This window comes from Schistocerca americana, chromosome 2, assembly GCF_021461395.2.
Source record: "Schistocerca americana isolate TAMUIC-IGC-003095 chromosome 2, iqSchAmer2.1, whole genome shotgun sequence".
In the NCBI taxonomy this organism is placed as follows: domain Eukaryota; kingdom Metazoa; phylum Arthropoda; class Insecta; order Orthoptera; family Acrididae; genus Schistocerca; species Schistocerca americana.
The window spans coordinates 113,074,994-113,093,203 of NC_060120.1; the positions used below are offsets into that span (position 1 = coordinate 113,074,994).

The 18,210-nt window shown below is 39.5% G+C and overlaps 1 protein-coding gene across 1 annotated transcript in view; it reads right to left on the minus strand.

The window, feature by feature from the left end:
- Nucleotides 1-7,947: 7,947 nt before the first annotated feature.
- Nucleotides 7,948-18,210, minus strand: part of LOC124595217 — a 105,011-nt gene continuing 94,748 nt past the window's right edge. Inside the window, exon 4 of the mRNA XM_047133861.1 lies at nt 7,948-8,474. Coding sequence (XP_046989817.1) covers nt 8,193-8,474 — 282 coding nt within the window. The 3' untranslated portion in view covers nt 7,948-8,192. The remainder of the gene's footprint in view (nt 8,475-18,210) is intronic.

An 18,210-nucleotide genomic window follows, 5' to 3' on the forward strand; every position in this document is an offset into this window, starting at 1 on the left:
CTTATTTCCAAGATCAAGGTTTGAAAGTTAATATCAGTAAATCTCAGTTATTGCCATTTAAACTTACAAACTCACACCAAACCTCTATCAGTAACATAGGTGGAATTGAAGTAGTGGACACAGAAGGCTGCAGATTTCTAGGTATTCACCTAGATGAAAATCTAGGATGGTAGATTAGATTAAATTAGATTAGATTAGATTAATACTAGTTTCATGGATCATGAATACGATATTTCGTAATGGGTAAACCATATCAAATTTTTATGCAATAAAATCAGCAGTTCAATATATCTAATCAGCCAGTTATCAAAAGTAGTCCCACATCAGACATAAAAACAATTAATTATGGAACCATTTTTGAACAGATTAATTACGGGATAGAGATATGGGGTTGTGCTGCCGACATACACATGAACAGAATATTAACCCTACAGAAAAGAGCAATCAGAATTATCCATGGATTAGGGTACAGAGATTCATGCAGGGAAATCTTTGTTCATCATAAATACCTCACAGTCTACTCACTGTATCTTTACAAATTAATTATATTTTTTGTGACACATCAAAACAGAGCAACAAAGTGCTCTGATATGCATGCCTATAATACAAGAAATAAAGACTGGTACTACAGACAAAGAACAAAATTAAAAACAACAAAAATGGCTCTGAGCACTATGGGACTTAACTTCTGTGGTCATCAGTCCCCTAGAACTTAGAACTACTTAAATCTAACTAACCTAAGGAGATCACACACATCCATGCCCGAGGCAGGATTCGAACCTGCGACCGCAGCAGTCCCGCGGTTCCGGACTGTGCGCCCAGAACCACTAGACCACCGCGGCCGGCTAAAAACAACAGACCATAGTCCATGCATTAGTGGTCAAATATGGTACAACAGATAACCAAGCTCTATAAGGTGCCACAAAGGGAACTTATTCAAAGTGAAACTGAAATATTTCTTGATTGACAAATGTTTATATTCTTTAAGTGAATATTAATATTAAACTAAAATAAATGATATATATATATATATGTTAGTTATAATAGAGGGAAACATTCCACGTAGGAAAAATATATCTAAAAACAAAGATGATGTGACTTACCAAATGAAAGTGCTGGCAGGTCGACAGACACACAAACAAACACAAACATACACACAAAATTCAAGCTTCGCAACAAACTGTTGCCTCATCAGGAAAGAGGGAAGGAGAGGGAAAGACGAAAGGATGTGGGTTTTAAGGGAGAGGGTAAGGAGTCATTCCAATCCCGGGAGCGGAAAGACTTACCTTAGGGGGGAAAAAGGACGGATATACACTCGCACACACGAGTGTATACCCGTCCTTTTTTCCCCCTAAGGTAAGTCTTTCCGCTCCCGGGATTGGAATGACTCCTTACCCTCTCCCTTAAAACCCACATCCTTTCGTCTTTCCCTCTCCTTCCCTCTTTCCTGATGAGGCAACAGTTTGTTGCGAAAGCTTGAATTTTGTGTGTTTGTGTTTGTTTGTGTTTGTGTTTGTTTGTGTGTCTGTCGACCTGCCAGCACTTTCATTTGGTAAGTCACATCATCTTTGGTTTTTATATATATATATATATATATATATATATATATATATATATATATATATATATATTGTGTGTCTATCGACCTGCCAGCGCTTTTGTTCAGTAAGTCACCTCATCTTTGTTTTTTTATATATAATTTTTCCCACGTGGAATGTTTCCTTCCATTATATTGATATCATATATATATATATATATATATATATATATATATATATATATATATATATATACACAGGGTGATTCAAAAAGAATACCACAACTTTAAAAATGTGTATTTAATGAAAGAAACATAATATAACTTTCTGTTATACATAATTACAAAGAGTATTTAAAAAGGTTTTTTTTCACTCAAAAACAAGTTCAGAGATGTTCAATATGGCCCCCTCCAGACACTCGAGCAATATCAACCCGATACTCCAACTCGTTCCACACTCCCTGTGGCATATCAGGCGTAACAGTTTGGATAGCTGCTGTTATTTCTCGTTTCAAATCATCAATGGTGGCTGGGAGAGGTGGCCGAAACACCATATCCTTAACATACCCCATAAGAAAAAATCGCAGGGGGTAAGATCAGGGCTTCTTGAAGGCCAGTGGTGAAGTGCTCTGTCACGGGCTGCCTGGCGGCCGATCCATCGCCGACATTGCTTGAACCAATTTCAGACGATAAGGTTTCATAACCAACCTTTTTTGTAGGACTCTCCATACAGTTGATTGTGGAATTTGCAGCTCTCTGCTAGCTCTGTGAGTCGATTTTCCTGGGCTGCGAACAAATGCTTGCTGGATGCGTGCTACATTTTCATCACTCGTTCTCGGCTGTCCAGAACTTTTCCCTTTGCACAAACACCCATTCTCGGTAAACTGTTTATACCAACATTTAACACACCACCTATCAGGAGGTTTAACACCATACTTCGTTCAAAATGCACGCTGAACAACTGTCGTCGATTCACTTCTGCCGTACTCAATAACACAAAAAGCTTTCTGTTGAGCGGTCGCCATCTTAGCATCAACTGACGCTGACGCCTAGTCAACAGCGCCTCAACCGAACAAATGTACAACTAAATGAAACTTTATAGCTCCCTTAATTCGCCGACAGATAGTGCTTAGCTCTGCCTTTTGTCGTTGCAGAGTTTTAAATTCCTAAAGTTGTGGTATTCTTTTTGAATCACCCTGTATATATATCTAAAAACACAGATGATGTGACTTACCGAACGGAAGTGCTGGCAGGTCAATAGACACACAAAAAAGCACAAACATACACACAAAAGTTGAAGATGTATACACACAAAATTCAAGCTTTCGCAACAAACTGTTGCCTCATCAGGAAAGAGGGAAGGAGAGGGAAAGACGAAAGGATGTGGGTTTTAAGGGAGAGGGTAAGGAGTCATTCCAATCCCGGGAGCAGAAAGACTTACCTCAGGGGGAAAAAAAGCACAGGTATACACTCGCACACACACACACACACACACACATATCCATCCGCACATACCAAGACACAAGCATATATATATATATATATATATATATATATATATATATATATATATATATATATATATATATATATGCCCCCTACACAACCTTTCGCCTGACTCCATCAACCTACTGACCACACCGACACCCCGCACCCCTACCTTCTACCCTCTTCCTAAAATTCACAAACCCAATCATCCCGGCCACCCCATTGTAGCTGGTTACCAAGCCCCCACAGAACGTATCTCTGCCTATGTAGATCAACACCTTCAACCCATTACGTGCAGTCTCTCATCCTTCATCAAAGACACTAACCACTTCCTCGAACGCCTGGAATCCTTACCCAATCTGTTAACCCCGGAAACCATCCTTGTAACCATTGATGCCACTTCCTTATACACAAATATTCCACGTGTCCAGGGCCTTGCTGCGATGGAGCACTTCCTTTCACGCCGATCACCTGCCACCCGACCTAAAACCTCTTTCCTCATTACCTTAGCCAGCTGCATCCTGACCCACAACTTCTTCACTTTCGGAGGCCAGACATACCAACAATTAAAGGGAACAGCCATGGGTACCAGGGTGGCCCCCTTGTACGCCAACCTATTCATGGGTCGCTTAAAGGAAGCCTTCTTGGTTACCCAGGTCTGCCAACCCAAAGTTTGGTACAGATTTATTGATAAAATCTTCATGATCTGGACTCACATCGAAGAAGAACTCCAGAATTTCCTCTCCAACCTCAACTCCTTTGGTTCCATCAGATTCACCTGGTCCTACTCCAAATCCCATGCCACTTTCGTTGACGTTGACCTCCATTTGTCCAATGGCCAGCTTCACATGTCCGTCCACATCAAACCCACCAACAAGCAACAGTACCTCCATTATGACAGCTGCCACACATTCCACATCAAACGGTCCCTTCCCTACAGGCTAGGTCTTTGTGGCAAACGAATCTGCTCCAGTCCGGAATCCCTGAACCATTACACCAACAACCTGAAAACAGCTTTCGCATCCCACAACTACCCTCCCGACCTGGTACAGAAGCAAATAACCAGAGCCACTTCCTCATCCCCTCAAACCCAGAACCTCCCACAGAAGAACCCCAAAAGTGCCCCACTTGTGACAGGATACTATCCAGGACTGGATCAGACTCTGAATGTGGCTCTCCAGCAGGGATACGACTTCCTCAAATCCTGCCCTGAAATGAGATCCATCCTTCATGAAATCCTCCCCACTCCACCAAGAGTGTCTTTCCACTGTCCACCTAACCTTCGTAACCTCTTAGTTCATCCCTATGAAATCCCCAAATCACCTTCCCTACCCTCTGGCTCCTATCCTTGCAACCGCCCCCGGTGTAAAACCTGTCCCATGCACCCTCCCACCACCACCTACTCCAGTCCTGTAACCTGGAAGGTGTACACGATCAAAGGCAGAGCTGTGTGTGAAAGCACCCACGTGATTTACCAACTGACCTGCCTACACTGTGAAGCTTTCTATGTGGGAATGACCAGCAACAAACTGTCCATTCGCATGAATGGACACAGGCAGACAGTGTTTGTTGGTAATGAGGATCACCCTGTGGCTAAACATGCCTTGGTGCATGGCCAGTACATCTTGGCACAGTGTTACACCATCCGGGTTATCTGGATACTTCCCACTAACACCAACCTGTCAGAACTACGGAGATGGGAACTTGCTCTTCAGTATATCCTCTCTTCTCGTTATCCACCAGGCCTCAACCTCCACTAATTTCAAGTTGCCGCCGCTCATACCTCACCTGTCTTTCAACAACATCTTTGCCTCTGTACTTCTGCCTCGACTGATCTCTGCCCAAACTCCTTGCCTTTACAAATGTCTGCTTGTGTCTGTGTATGTGCGGATGGATATGTGTGTGTGTGCGAGTGTATATCTGTCCTTTTTTTCCCCCTAAGGTAAGTCTTTCCACTCCCAGGATTGGAATGACTCCTTACCCTCTCCCTTAAAACCCACATCCTTTCGTCTTTCCCTCTCCTTCCCCCTCTCCTGATGAAGCAACCGTTGGTTGCGAAAGCTTGAATTTTGTGTGTATGTTTGTGTTTGTTTGTGTGTCTATCAACCTGCCAGCGCTTTCATTTGGTAAGTCACATCATCTTTGTTTTTAGATATATTTGTCCCACGTGGAATGTTTCCCTATATATATATATAAACACAGATGATGTGACTTACCGAACGAAAGTGCTGGCAGGTCGATAGACACACAAACAAACACAAACATACACATGAAATTCAAGCTTTCGCAACAAACTGTTGCCTCATCAGGAAAGAGGGAAAGACGAAAGGATGTGGGTTTTAAGGGAGAGGTTAAGGAGTCAATTTTCGTTGATCAAGAGAAATAAACACTCTTCATGGCGGACAATGCCTGTTAGCAAATTATTCCCTGTGCAGCCTTTCAGCAGTGGAAGCACTGCAATGTACTTCCCCATACACAAGGAGCATGTCAGTGAGTTCTAGAAACTGTACCAATACTGCTCCATCTTATTGTAGTGCAAGTCTCTGAATAGCCCTGAGTAATAAATGGGTCTGTCATAGATTCAGAACACGTTCTGTTGTGGGACAATGTAAATTTAACACAACAGAGTCACCTTATGCACAAGTAAAGTAAACAAAACCTGCATCATGACTTCCTAATAATCAGGCTTGTCCTCCTTGTTTCCTTGCAGGAAATAAAGAATGTACATGTAAATAAACAGCACAGCATGTGTAAATGTGTACACATGTTAGTGGTAAAAAAGCTGGAAAACAGTAATGTTAGACAGAGCAGTTGACAAATTTACTTCCATTTCACCTTAAGCAAGCTTCTCCGACCCCAGGTTCCCTACCTCAAAATGTTCAATGGAGCATTCTCTATCTCCCACTGCATTTTTGCATGCTCTTATGGAAACAACTTGTAGAAAATATTTTTATGAAGTACTTGTGTGGACCATACTGATTAAGTGTGCGGGATCAATATGAAAACGGACTGACAAGGAACACTAAGTGTGTACAACTACCAGCTGTACACTAGTTATAACTCTGACTGACCTGCAGGAGTGTGTAATGGAAATGCTGAAAAATAACAGTGAGCAGGTACTAACAGAAAGGTACTGAATGTACTTTGAAAAAGTCTTCGTTGTCTTCTTCTTCTTTTTCTTCAGCCTTGCCTTGTCCTGTTCCACTACAGTGTCAATGGGTTGAAGCAATGTTAGTAAAGGTAATAAGTTAAATAGTAATTGGAGTCAGTGATGGTGGCCCAGGATGGTAACTAGGGCACATACTGTAGTCAGACAGCCACCAGTCAGTGACCTCAAGCTGTGTGGACTTCTACTACTAATGCATCACACCCATCTGTGTAACAAAATAAGGCTGGTCACTTTTGGATAAACTGCAGCTCAACCCTCTGCCAACTGTGACAGCAAGTCAACACTCTCACATAATTCAGTGTGACACACTAATGCCACACCTCCTACAAAGTCAGTGAGTTCCACAACTCCTACAAAGTCAGTGAGTTGTAGTAGTATTTAAGCTCACCTGAACCAGTCGATCAGCATTTGGCCAGTGTGTGTCAATAGGAGCTGTCACTGTAATCTGCTGGTGCCAGGTCACAAATGAGGAACCTCTGTCTGTCTGCCCAGCCTGGGCAGCCAACAAAGCCAGCTGCTCAGTGCTGCCCAAAGCCATGAGCGGTGTTTGACCACTGCTGTCAGCTCAGTGCCTGCATACCAGATACACCAACTCAGTATCGCCTCCTGAGAAGCACTTGTTCACCATACTCTGTGCTGCCTTGCCTTCTGCTAGTACACCAGACTATTACATGAAGAAGAAAATGCACTGTAATGTCTGTATGAGTTGGGAGTTACAGGGTGGAGTCCAAACTATATAAATGAATAAAGATGTTATAGAGAAGTTATTGTATCCTCACCAGGATCTTCTTCTGCTGCACAAGTCCATCCCATCTTTGGCAGAGAACCATGCCAAAATGCAGTGAACCCTTCACATTTCCCATAACATTAGTGACAGTGGGTGGCTGGATGCCCTTTCTGATGACACACCTTTTCCTCTGGGACAGAATTCTTGTACCCTATCTGCCTGTGTCTAGAGTCAAGCACAACTTCAAGTGCGAGATTGTTTTCTAAATGGTTGTGCATCATGGTGTCTGAAGCAGGGATGTGGGAACCGGCCTTGTATTTATATAGTTGGAAGTGGGAATCTACCCAGATGCCGTGTCCAGGCTGCCCAACCACTGACCCTCACTGTTAATGCACAGGGCAAATCCAGTCTTAGGTTGGTGCACCTCCCCAAACCCTGGAAGAAGTGAATTAACACCCTCAGCCATCTGGGTGGTTCTGGAAAAAGTACTTGGAAAATTCTGAGAATGGAATGAAAACTACAAATATTTGTCAACCTCCTAGGTATCACTGCTATAGAGTCCATGAAGAGTATTAACAGGATACACAGACACATACAAGCAATTATTCTCTCCAAAATACATCTGAGAAAGGAATGGGAAATATTCTAACATATGGCATACTAAAAAAATAATCTCTGCTGGACATTGCACAGTTATTCACAAAGTGAATATCTAAAAGCAATTACGAAATTTGCACCAAACAGCAAGAATCAAACCATGTGGCTTATGTGAAGTGTTGTGCATATACATTTTAAAACTTGGAGCTGGTTTTCTATGTTCAAATGTTGTACAGAGTAATAGATGTTTGAGATGTATAAGTGATGTGACATAAATAAAAAATGTATCAAAGAGCTATAAAAAAAAGTGAAACAGAACACACTTTTGTTACAAATCATGCTCAGCTGGGATTGAGCCCATTATGAGCACACGAAATATTGTATTACATCAAGTAAATATAATCATATTGATAAAAAAATATAGGAACACACAATTTTACTTATTTATTTGGTTTCAATGTATAAGACAAATGTTTTTGTATGTTGATCAATGATAAAACATGAGATTTGTAATGACAGATGCAACACATTCATACAGCAAATGTCTCCAACCTGGATACTTGCAGTCTACTTTGTATCTACTCTTTGTCCTGGTTCTCAGAATGAGGACAGTTGGCACCCAATTATTCACATGTCAGTATTTGTTAAGACAGTTCACTGATGGGTGTTCAGACTCAAAGCATGCTTATTGCAGTTATAAAATCAGCATCACAAGGTATGTTTTGAAGTTCTTTGTTTGCAATTTGAGCCAGTTCCTTTTCAACAACATCTGCCACTTTATCCTGAGAATGTTTTGTAAGCCATGTTGCTATACGTGACAGGAGCCAATTAAAAGGACCTAAGCCTGTCAGCTTCAAATTTATTCCCTCCAAACGTTGTACATCCAGTTCTTGTAGGACCACATCACACCCTTTTGGATCATCATCTCTTTTACTAAATGATATATTCAGCAGTACCTGAAAAAAAGGAACATAACTGTCATAAACAGTTTCTTCAAATTCTTACCAGCTGCTGTTCTACAAGATACACATGTTTTGATTTTTGTTTGTAATAGAGATTTTAAAAATGTTTTGTTACAAAAGATGCATATTGGCTAACCATTTTCTCTCTGAAATGAGTGTAAGAAGAAAAATCCTACTATTATGCATTTAAACATATTTTAATTTCATGTTCAGAAATATGCACGGCATATATGCAGTACAACTGACTTAAATGTCTACTTCATAAAAATAAATACTATGACATAGAAGTCTGTATTAACATTGTTAGCAACAGTTTACAAGTTTGTTATTTCTACTCCATTAGATGGGTATGTTTTTACTTCAGTTATACCAAGTAAGAAAAGTTATGTAATATTTGCATACACAAAGATGTATTTATCAATAACTGTGTATGTTTTATGGGTATGATGTGAATTTGTATTATTCATTCATTCATTGTGTTTTTAGGGTTCCATCATAAAGGAGAACGTTTAGGGATGTGAATAGAGCCAAGAATATATTTAATAAGTGAAGCAGTTGTTACTAATGTTAAGCTCGTATAAATTGTTTGAACTCACCTGAGCTAATCTTAAGCTAATAGAAGTTAACAGAAAAGCCCCCATTTTGAAAAAAATACAACATTATGAAAAGGATAGATTGCTACTCACCGTATAGAGGAGAACTTGCGTCACAGACAACCACAACGAAAAGACTGTTATACATATGAGCTTTCAGCCAATAGGCCTTCTTCTAATGTAGAAAATGCACACACATTCATGCAAGCACAATTCACACACACCTGACTACTGTCCCTGGTCACTGAGACCACAGCGAAAATGATCTGCTAGCACCAGGAGTAGACATTAATAACAGTCATACACTAAATGAAACATTCTAGGTACAATTTCTTGGGGTCCAGACGGATAACAAATGAAAACAAAATCAACACTTACAGAAACTAATTAAGAAACTAGTGTGTAGACTGTACCTGAAACAACAGTAAATATAATATCTACAAAGCACAATTGAATAGCAAGAATATTGTTAAAGTAGATAATAACATATTCTGGAGAAACCTTGTTAAGGATCTTGGAATCCTTATGATATTTTTCACTACATTTACTGATTAATGATTTTTTTCATTGACACTAAAAATCATTTTCAACTGAACTGCAATGTATTCGACTGCTCTACAAAGCATGAAAATATTTTTCATGTACACTTTGGCTTCTTGTCTAAGATTCAGAGTGGTGTTATGTACTTCAGTACAAAGCTATTCAACAAGTTTCTGTCTATTTTTTTTATCAGTGTTCTGACTGGTTTGATGCAGCCCAGCAGCCCACCACAAATTCCTCTCCTGTGCTAACCTCTTCATCTCAGAATAGCACTTGCAACCTACGTCCTCAATCATTTGCTGGTTGTACTCCAATCTCTGTCCTCCTCCACAGTTTTTCCCTCTACAGCTCCCTCTAGTACCATGGAAGTCATCCCCACATGTCTTAATAGATGTCCTATCATCCTGTCCCTTCTCCTTATCAGTGTTTTCCACATGTTTCCTTCCTCTCCGATTATGTGCAGAACCTCCTCATTCCTTACCTTGTCAGTCCACCCAATTTTCAACATTCATCTGTAGCATCACATCTCAAATGGTTTGATTCTCTTCTGTTCCAGTTTTCCCACAGTCCATGTTTTACTACCATACAATGCTGTACTCCAGACGTACATTCTCAGAAATTTCTTCCTCAAATTAAGGCTGATATTTGATATTAGTAGACTTCTCTTGGCCAGGAATTCCCTTTTCACCATTGCTAGTCTGCTTTTGATGTCCTTCTTGTTCAATCTGTCATTGGTTATTTTGCTGCCTAGGTAGCAAAATTCCCTAACTTCATCTACTTCATGACCATAAATCCTGATGTTAAGTTTCTCGCTGTTCTCATTTCTGTTACTTCTCATTACCATCGTCTTTCTTCAATTTACACTCAATCCATACTCTGTACTCATTAGACTGTTCATTCCGATCAGCAGATCATATAATCTTTCTTCACTTTCACTCAGGATGGCAGTGTCATCAGTGAATTGTATCACTGATATTCTTTCACCTTGAATTTTAATTCCACTCTTGAACCTTCCTTTTATTTCTGTCATTGCTTCCTCAATGTACAGATTGAACAGTAGGGGTGAAAGGCAACATTTTTGTCTTACACCCTTTATAATACCAGCATTTTGTTCTTGGTCATCCACTCTTATTATTCCATCTCAGCTGTTGTACATACTGTATATGACTCATCTCTCCCTGTAGCTTACTCCTACTTTTTTCAGAATTTTGAACATCTTGCACCATTTTAGATTATCAAACACTTTTTCCAGGTTGACAAATCCTATGAATGTGTCTTGATTTTTGTTTAGCCTTGCTTCCAGTATTAACCGCAAATGCCTCTCTCAGCCAAACTGATCATCATCTAGCACATCCTCAATTTTCTTTTCCATTCTTCTGTATATTATCCTTGTAAGCAACTTGGATGCATGAGCTGTTAAGCTGATTCTGCAGCAATTCTCACACTTGTTGGCTCTTGCTGTCTTCGGAACTGTGTGGATGATGTTTCTCCAAAATTATGATGGTATATTGTGAGCCTCATACATTGGAATGTTTATCTATCCTTCTGCCTCTCTAAGTGCAACTAAGGGGGTGGAAATATTTTTCAAAATAGAAGCTTTCTTTCTAATTTATACGATCAAGTTTCTCAGCATGAATAGCATTAAGCAGTATACTGATAGTTTATTATTAATACTGTATACAGATTGCTTCTGTGGTTTGCTTATCTTTTTTTTAATGAATTACTTGAAGCAGTCCATGGCCTTGAATGTTGTTGTACATGATTGCAACTGTGGAACACAATGAATGAATGAATGAACGAATGAATGTTGTTTATTTGTTTAGTGCTTTTGTGCATTATTTCATCTGTAGAAATCATTGAACCATTAGGCCACATGATTAAATGCTGAATTTTGACATCAAAGAAACATGTACAAGCATCACACAACAGATTTGGCAGCCCACAGGTGTAACAGTACAACAATCCTGTTTCCGTACTCAACATGAAGCTTTACATTTGTCAAAGCTCTGTGTGTGGTCTGTTTGTCATCCTGTGATAATGTCACATTTTGTGATTCATTTCCTCATTCATCACTGGTCTGCTTCTCTTTGTTCCATGTCTTTTGAACATACTTCACTGTGTCTGAAGTACTATAATAATAATAATAATAATAATAATAATAATAATAATAATAATAATAGTAATAATAATAATAATAATAATAATAACATGGATGATCTAAAACTACTGGCAGCAACAAATCAACAACTCAACCAATTACTAAAGATAACAGAAGGATTCAGTAATGATATAAGTATGGCTTTTGGAACAGACAAATGTAAGAAAAATAGCATAGTCAAGGGAAAACACACTAAACAAGAAGATTACATATTGGATAACCACAGCGACTGCATAGAAGCGATGGAAAAAATGGATGCCTATAAATATCTAGGATACAGACAAAAAATAGGAATAGATAATACAAATATTAAAGAAGAGCTAAAAGAAAAATATAGACAAAGACTAACAAAAATACTGAAAACAGAATTGACAGCAAGAAACAAGACAAAAGCTATAAATACTTATGCCATACCAATATTGACCTACTCATTTGGAGTAGTGAAATGGAGTAACACAGACCTAGAAGCACTCAATACACTTACACGATCACAATGCCACAAATATAGAATACATCACATACATTCAGCAACAGAAAGATTCACATTAAGCAGAAAGGAAGGAGGAAGGGGATTTATCGACATAAAAAACCTACATTATGGACAGGTAGACAATTTAAGAAAATTCTTTCTAGAACGAGCAGAAACAAGCAAAATACACAAGGCAATCACTCATATAAATACATCGGCTACACCACTGCAATTTCATAACCACTTCTACAACCCTTTAGATCACATAACATCAACAGATACGAAGAAAGTAAATTGGAAAAAGAAAACACTTCATGGCAAGCACCCGTATCATCTAACACAGCCACACATCGATCAAGACGCATCCAACACATGGCTAAGAAAAGGCAATATATACAGTGAGACAGAAGGATTCATGATTGCAATACAGGATCAAACAATAAACACCAGGTATTACAGCAAGCATATTATTAAAGATCCCAATACCACTACGGATAAATGCAGACTTTGTAAACAACAAATAGAAACAGTAGATCACATCACAAGCGGATGTACAATACTAGCAAATACAGAATACCCCAGAAGACATGACAATGTCGCAAAAATAATACATCAACAGCTTGCCTTACAACATAAACTTTTAAAACAACACGTTCCTACATACAAGTATACACCACAAAATATACTGGAGAATGATGAATACAAATTATACTGGAACAGAACCATTATAACAGATAAAACAACGCCACATAACAAACCTGACATCATACTCACCAATAAAAAGAAGAAATTAACACAACTAATCGAAATATCCATACCCAATACAACAAATATACAAAAGAAAACAGGAGAAAAAATTGAAAAATACATCCAACTGGCTGAGGAAGTCAAAGACATGTGGCATCAGGATAAAGTTGACATCATACCAATTATACTATCAACTACAGGAGTCATACCACACAATATCCACCAGTACATCAATGCAATACAGCTACATCCAAACATATATATACAACTACAGAAATCCGTAATTATTGATACATGTTCAATTACCCGAAAGTTCCTAAATGCAATATAACACATACCGTACAGTTAAAAGGAAGTGACGCTTGATCAAGGTCCGCGTCACTCCATTTTTAACCGGACTTAACGTCTGAGAAAGTGAAGATAATAATAATAAACATTCAAGGGGACCAAACATTTACAAATTTCCAAACATCATAATTTGGCCATATTTCACCCTCCATTGTACATGGGGGATGCTGATCTTTCATTTAGTGATTGTAGGTGATGACAATACACAACAGTCAACTGTTTTCTACAGTATTTTACACACGGCATTACAGGCAGAAACAGAATGGACTATGCTGATTATTATTATCACATAAATATATGCTCTGTCTTCAGTGTTTTCCAAGATACAGCTGTTTGCATGTGTAATAGAATGAAAATAGTGCAACTGAGAGTAAATTAACAGTTTTTCAACTGTTGTTTTTTATTCTTGATTTCCATCTAAAATATTATTGAAAAAGCCTAAAACAATTCTTAGCACTTCTACAGTTTAAGTAGACAGGAAGTTCCAGTGGCTTTAAACAGAATCTTTATATGCTTAGTGGCTTGTGCATGCAACACATAATAAATGATGTTTAATTACTGATTTAATCAAAGTGTAGCGCTCTATACTATGAGAGCTGCTAAATAGGTAATGCAACATACTTTTTTTTTGAAAGCAGGTTGGTTTTATTCAGGATTCCAATACACCATATTATTTACCACTCTTTTGGCTACAAAATCCTGGTTTTCTACATAATCTATGTTCAATGTGACGCCCTTACGCCACCTTACTGGGAGGGATTGTATGCCTGCATGGTACCGTTCTACTGGTTGACGTCAGAGCCAATGTCTTGCTGCATCAATAACCTCTCCATCATCCGTGTATTGCTTCCTGTGGGGTGCATCCTTCATTGGGTCAAACAGATCGAAGTCCAAAGGTGAGAGATCCAGGCTATAGGGGGGGAAGAGGAAGAACAGCCCAAAGAAACTTTGATGAGCTCCTCTCAGGTGTCCAGATTTGTGTGAGGTTTTTCATTGAGTAGTTTCTTCAGTTTCCTGAGGGTAACACAGTACACCTCAGAATTGATTGTTACACCATGATGAAGGAAATCGAACAGAATAGCCCTTCCAGAGTCCCAGAAGACCATCATCATGACTTTACCAGCTGAGAATGCAGATTTGAACTTTTTGTTTGGAGGAGAGGGTGGTGTGGCACCACTCCATGGAGTGCCATTTTGTCTCTGGTTTTAAGAGATAAATGGAATTGTCGTGTGACTAGGGCCTCCCATCGGGTAGACTGTTCGCCGGGTGCAAGTCTTTCGATTTGACGCCACTTCGGCAACTTGTGCGTCGTTGGTGATGAAAATGATGATGATTAGGACAACACCTCACCCAGTCTCCGAGTGGAGAAAATTTCCGACCCAGCCGGGAATCGAATCCGGGCCCTTAGGATTGCCATTCTGTCGCACTGACCACTCAGCTACTGGGGGCGGACATTTGAAGTGATGAACCAATGTTTCATTGCCTGTGATGATGTTGAACAGAAAATTGACACGATCAACCTTGTAATACTTAAGCAATTGTACACAGGTGGTCCTTCATTGTCCTTTACGTCTTCTGTTCGATGGTGGGGAACCCAAAGGGCACACATCTTTGAGTACCTCAACTGGTAGATGAGTGTGTTAGCACTATCAACAGAGACATCCAGTTGAGCAACAAAATGTTTGATTGTGATCTGTTGATCACCTTGAATGTGAGTGTCCACATGTTCCAGTATTGCAGGAGTCATAGCTGTGTGCAGCTGGCCGGCTCATGGGAGATCAAACAGGTTTGCGCGACCTTGTTGCAATGATGACAGACCTCTCACCCAACAACTCACGTGCTTTTGATCACTGCCAGGTCTCTGTAGAAATTCTGCAAGTGCCCATGACTATCTGCGATTCTCTGGTTTTCTGCAAAAAGAAACTCAGAAACTCAGTGACAGCTCTCTGCTTGAAGTGCACCTCCATTACAGATGCCATTTTGAAGGCTACATATATCGTCACCACCTATTGGAACTTCATTAAGTTACAGGGGCTGAAGCGATGTCTCACAATGAAATCCGCATTACGTCAACCGAAACTGACCAAGAAAAAAAATGTATTGCATTTCTCATTGGCTCATTGAATGCCCCATGTACATTTTTTGATGGGGTACGTTATTGATAAGTTATTGGCGTTGCTTTGCGAGCAAATAACGAAGCGACAGTTGTTTATTGAACTAATCTCAATTGTTATCTCCCGCGCAACATGAAAAACACAAGGCTGTGAGGCAATAATGTTTCCCCGCTCTTGTAGTACTTATTCCCCCTTCAATCACACGTGTTTATAGGATCTTTCTGCAATTATCTTAATTAGTTTTCCGGAGTAATCACACCGTTAAGCAAGGAGGATGCTGTTAAAGCTGTCGCTTTGTTGGAAGATGATCTCAGCATGCATTACATTCCACGGATAGATACAGTGAAACTGCAGATCATTCAAGGAAGCCAGGATCAGACCCGAGAGGAGCAACATAGGGAAGAGCACTTCTTACACCTTCAAATTCACTGCAACCGTCGTACCACTGCTGTTGAAGCACAAAGTCGACTCTACCATATTCGAGGGCTCAGTGTTGGTAAAGAACCGTTTGAAGAAGACTGGAAGGAGCTAATCTTCAGTCCAGAAGACCTGCTACAGGCTCAGAACTCGCCAGAGAGCTGACTACGTTCGTCAAGGGGATATCGCGGCTGGAGATTGCAATGACGAGAGCAAGTGTTGTTCGCCAATGAGTCGCAATTTGTCCAGCGATGACCCAAGGGTAGAGAAATGTTCTGTAGAAGGCCTGGGAAAGGTATTGCCTTTGCACATTTTCCTCCAGGACACTTTTTCATGATGGTTCTTTGATGGTGTGGGCAGGAATCAGTATGACTGTAAGGAGTGGAGTTTGGGAGCCTTATAGAATACAGTATCGGTATTTGGAGGAATTCCTTTTGCAGCGTGTTGCACCTTTCGGTCCATTTATTGGTGATGATTTTACACCAGTGTACGTCAATGCCTGCCCATGTGTTGCAAGAATAGTAGAAGAGTCGTTGGATGAAGAGAACATTCATGCTTTGGCCTGGCCTGCTCAAAGCCTTGATTTGAATCCTATTTAGCATGCATTGGAACGGCTAGGAAGAAGGGCCCATCGGCACTATTCAGATATCCCACAGGACCTATGGGAAGAAATACTGAAAAAATGAGAAAGTTTGCTTAAGAGATTATCGCATCATTAATCAGGAGCATACTTGATAGTCTGGATGCTGTCATTGCTGCAAGGAGAAGTAATACATCTTTTGAAGACGTGAAGAGAGGTATATGAAGTGTGAAGTGAAGAAAATCGAAACAGATCAGATTATCTTCATGAGCTTCACCAAAATTTGCTTGAAGTGTGAATCCATTCGTGTTACTTCCACACCTCTGGCTTAATTTGTTTATATTAGGCTTTTTTTCATTGTTAGACATGTAAATTTATTGGTGCCACAATATTTTATCATTAAATTGCAGATTAGTGTCATAAAAATGACCAGAATTAAAAGATAGTATTGAAAATATATTTTACTTCAGACGTTGAAATGATACATTTTTCACACCGGTCAGCGTATGTCTCTTGATAAGCCACAAAAATATCACGTTTTTAGCATTAGGAATTTTTGCAACAAACTTGTCCAGTTTGAAAATGTCAGTCTATTCTTGGATCAGAAAGATGTTTAGGCCACAGCTAAAAATACTTTATGATAAAATATCCAGAAAAAGAAAACATGTGATAAATTTACTGTAGACGTATGTTCTAAAGTAATAATAGTCACACTTTGACTGTTTTCTATGTCGTTGATAAGTTCTCCGGTAGAGGAAAATACTGTGTGTCAGTTCCATATGCCCCAATAAACAGTATGCTGTATATACAAAAATAATTCATATATTTTATTGTGAACATGATCTAGTCATGTAAATGTAACTAACTAGCTGGTCAGTTCTAAATTGGAAAAGAAGAAAAATCCGTTTAGAAGTGAAGCACTCACAGCTAGAAGTCTATGAATTCACGTCTCTCAATATGAAGGAATCACTGTACATCACTTCGTAAAGTTGCATGGGAGAGCAATCTTCCATCACTTCCCTCAACTGCTTGTGGATGATTAGATTAAGTTTAGATACTTTGTTTTACCCATCACAAACAATATTTTTTTGAACTACTGCAACTGTACCAATAAGGATTTAAATACTAATGTACTGCACCAGTTTGGTTTCCTCATGCGTAGCGCGACGCGTTTCAGGAATTTATTCTCATTTTTAAGTGGCTTGGGAGTTTACAGTAGTATTGTACGTGAAGTGTGCATGCGTCTTATTCTGCTTCTCTCGCACTGCAATCGCTTTGTAATTATCTTTAGCTATTGTGCCGCCTCCATTGCACAGAAATTCACACACAAGCACAGACTATCATTCAAAACTGTTTCATCGATCTCAGATCATTCAAGTATCATTTGCGTGTGACTGATGTTAGAAAGAGAGCTCCGCCATTAAACCTCACACCTCACATTAATCCCATCATCAGTTTTTTAAAATTACTATGTATTTGTATACTTATTATACCCACCAGGTTCAGTCTGTCATGGAAGAACATCTACCCTAACAGTTTTTGATACGCTGGGATCCTCTAGCCGGTTTTGGAAATATCGAATTCACACACTCGAAATGTGACATTTATTTAGAAACTGGAATGTTCCATCTAGGTAAAGACAGACTTTACCTGTAATAACTCAAAACATGTGGTGTCCTAATGTGACCTTGACAGAAGTCAACGCTTCCCAGGAATAGAACGATGAATTCCCTGCAAGGACAGCACCGAGAGCGAAACGTGTAA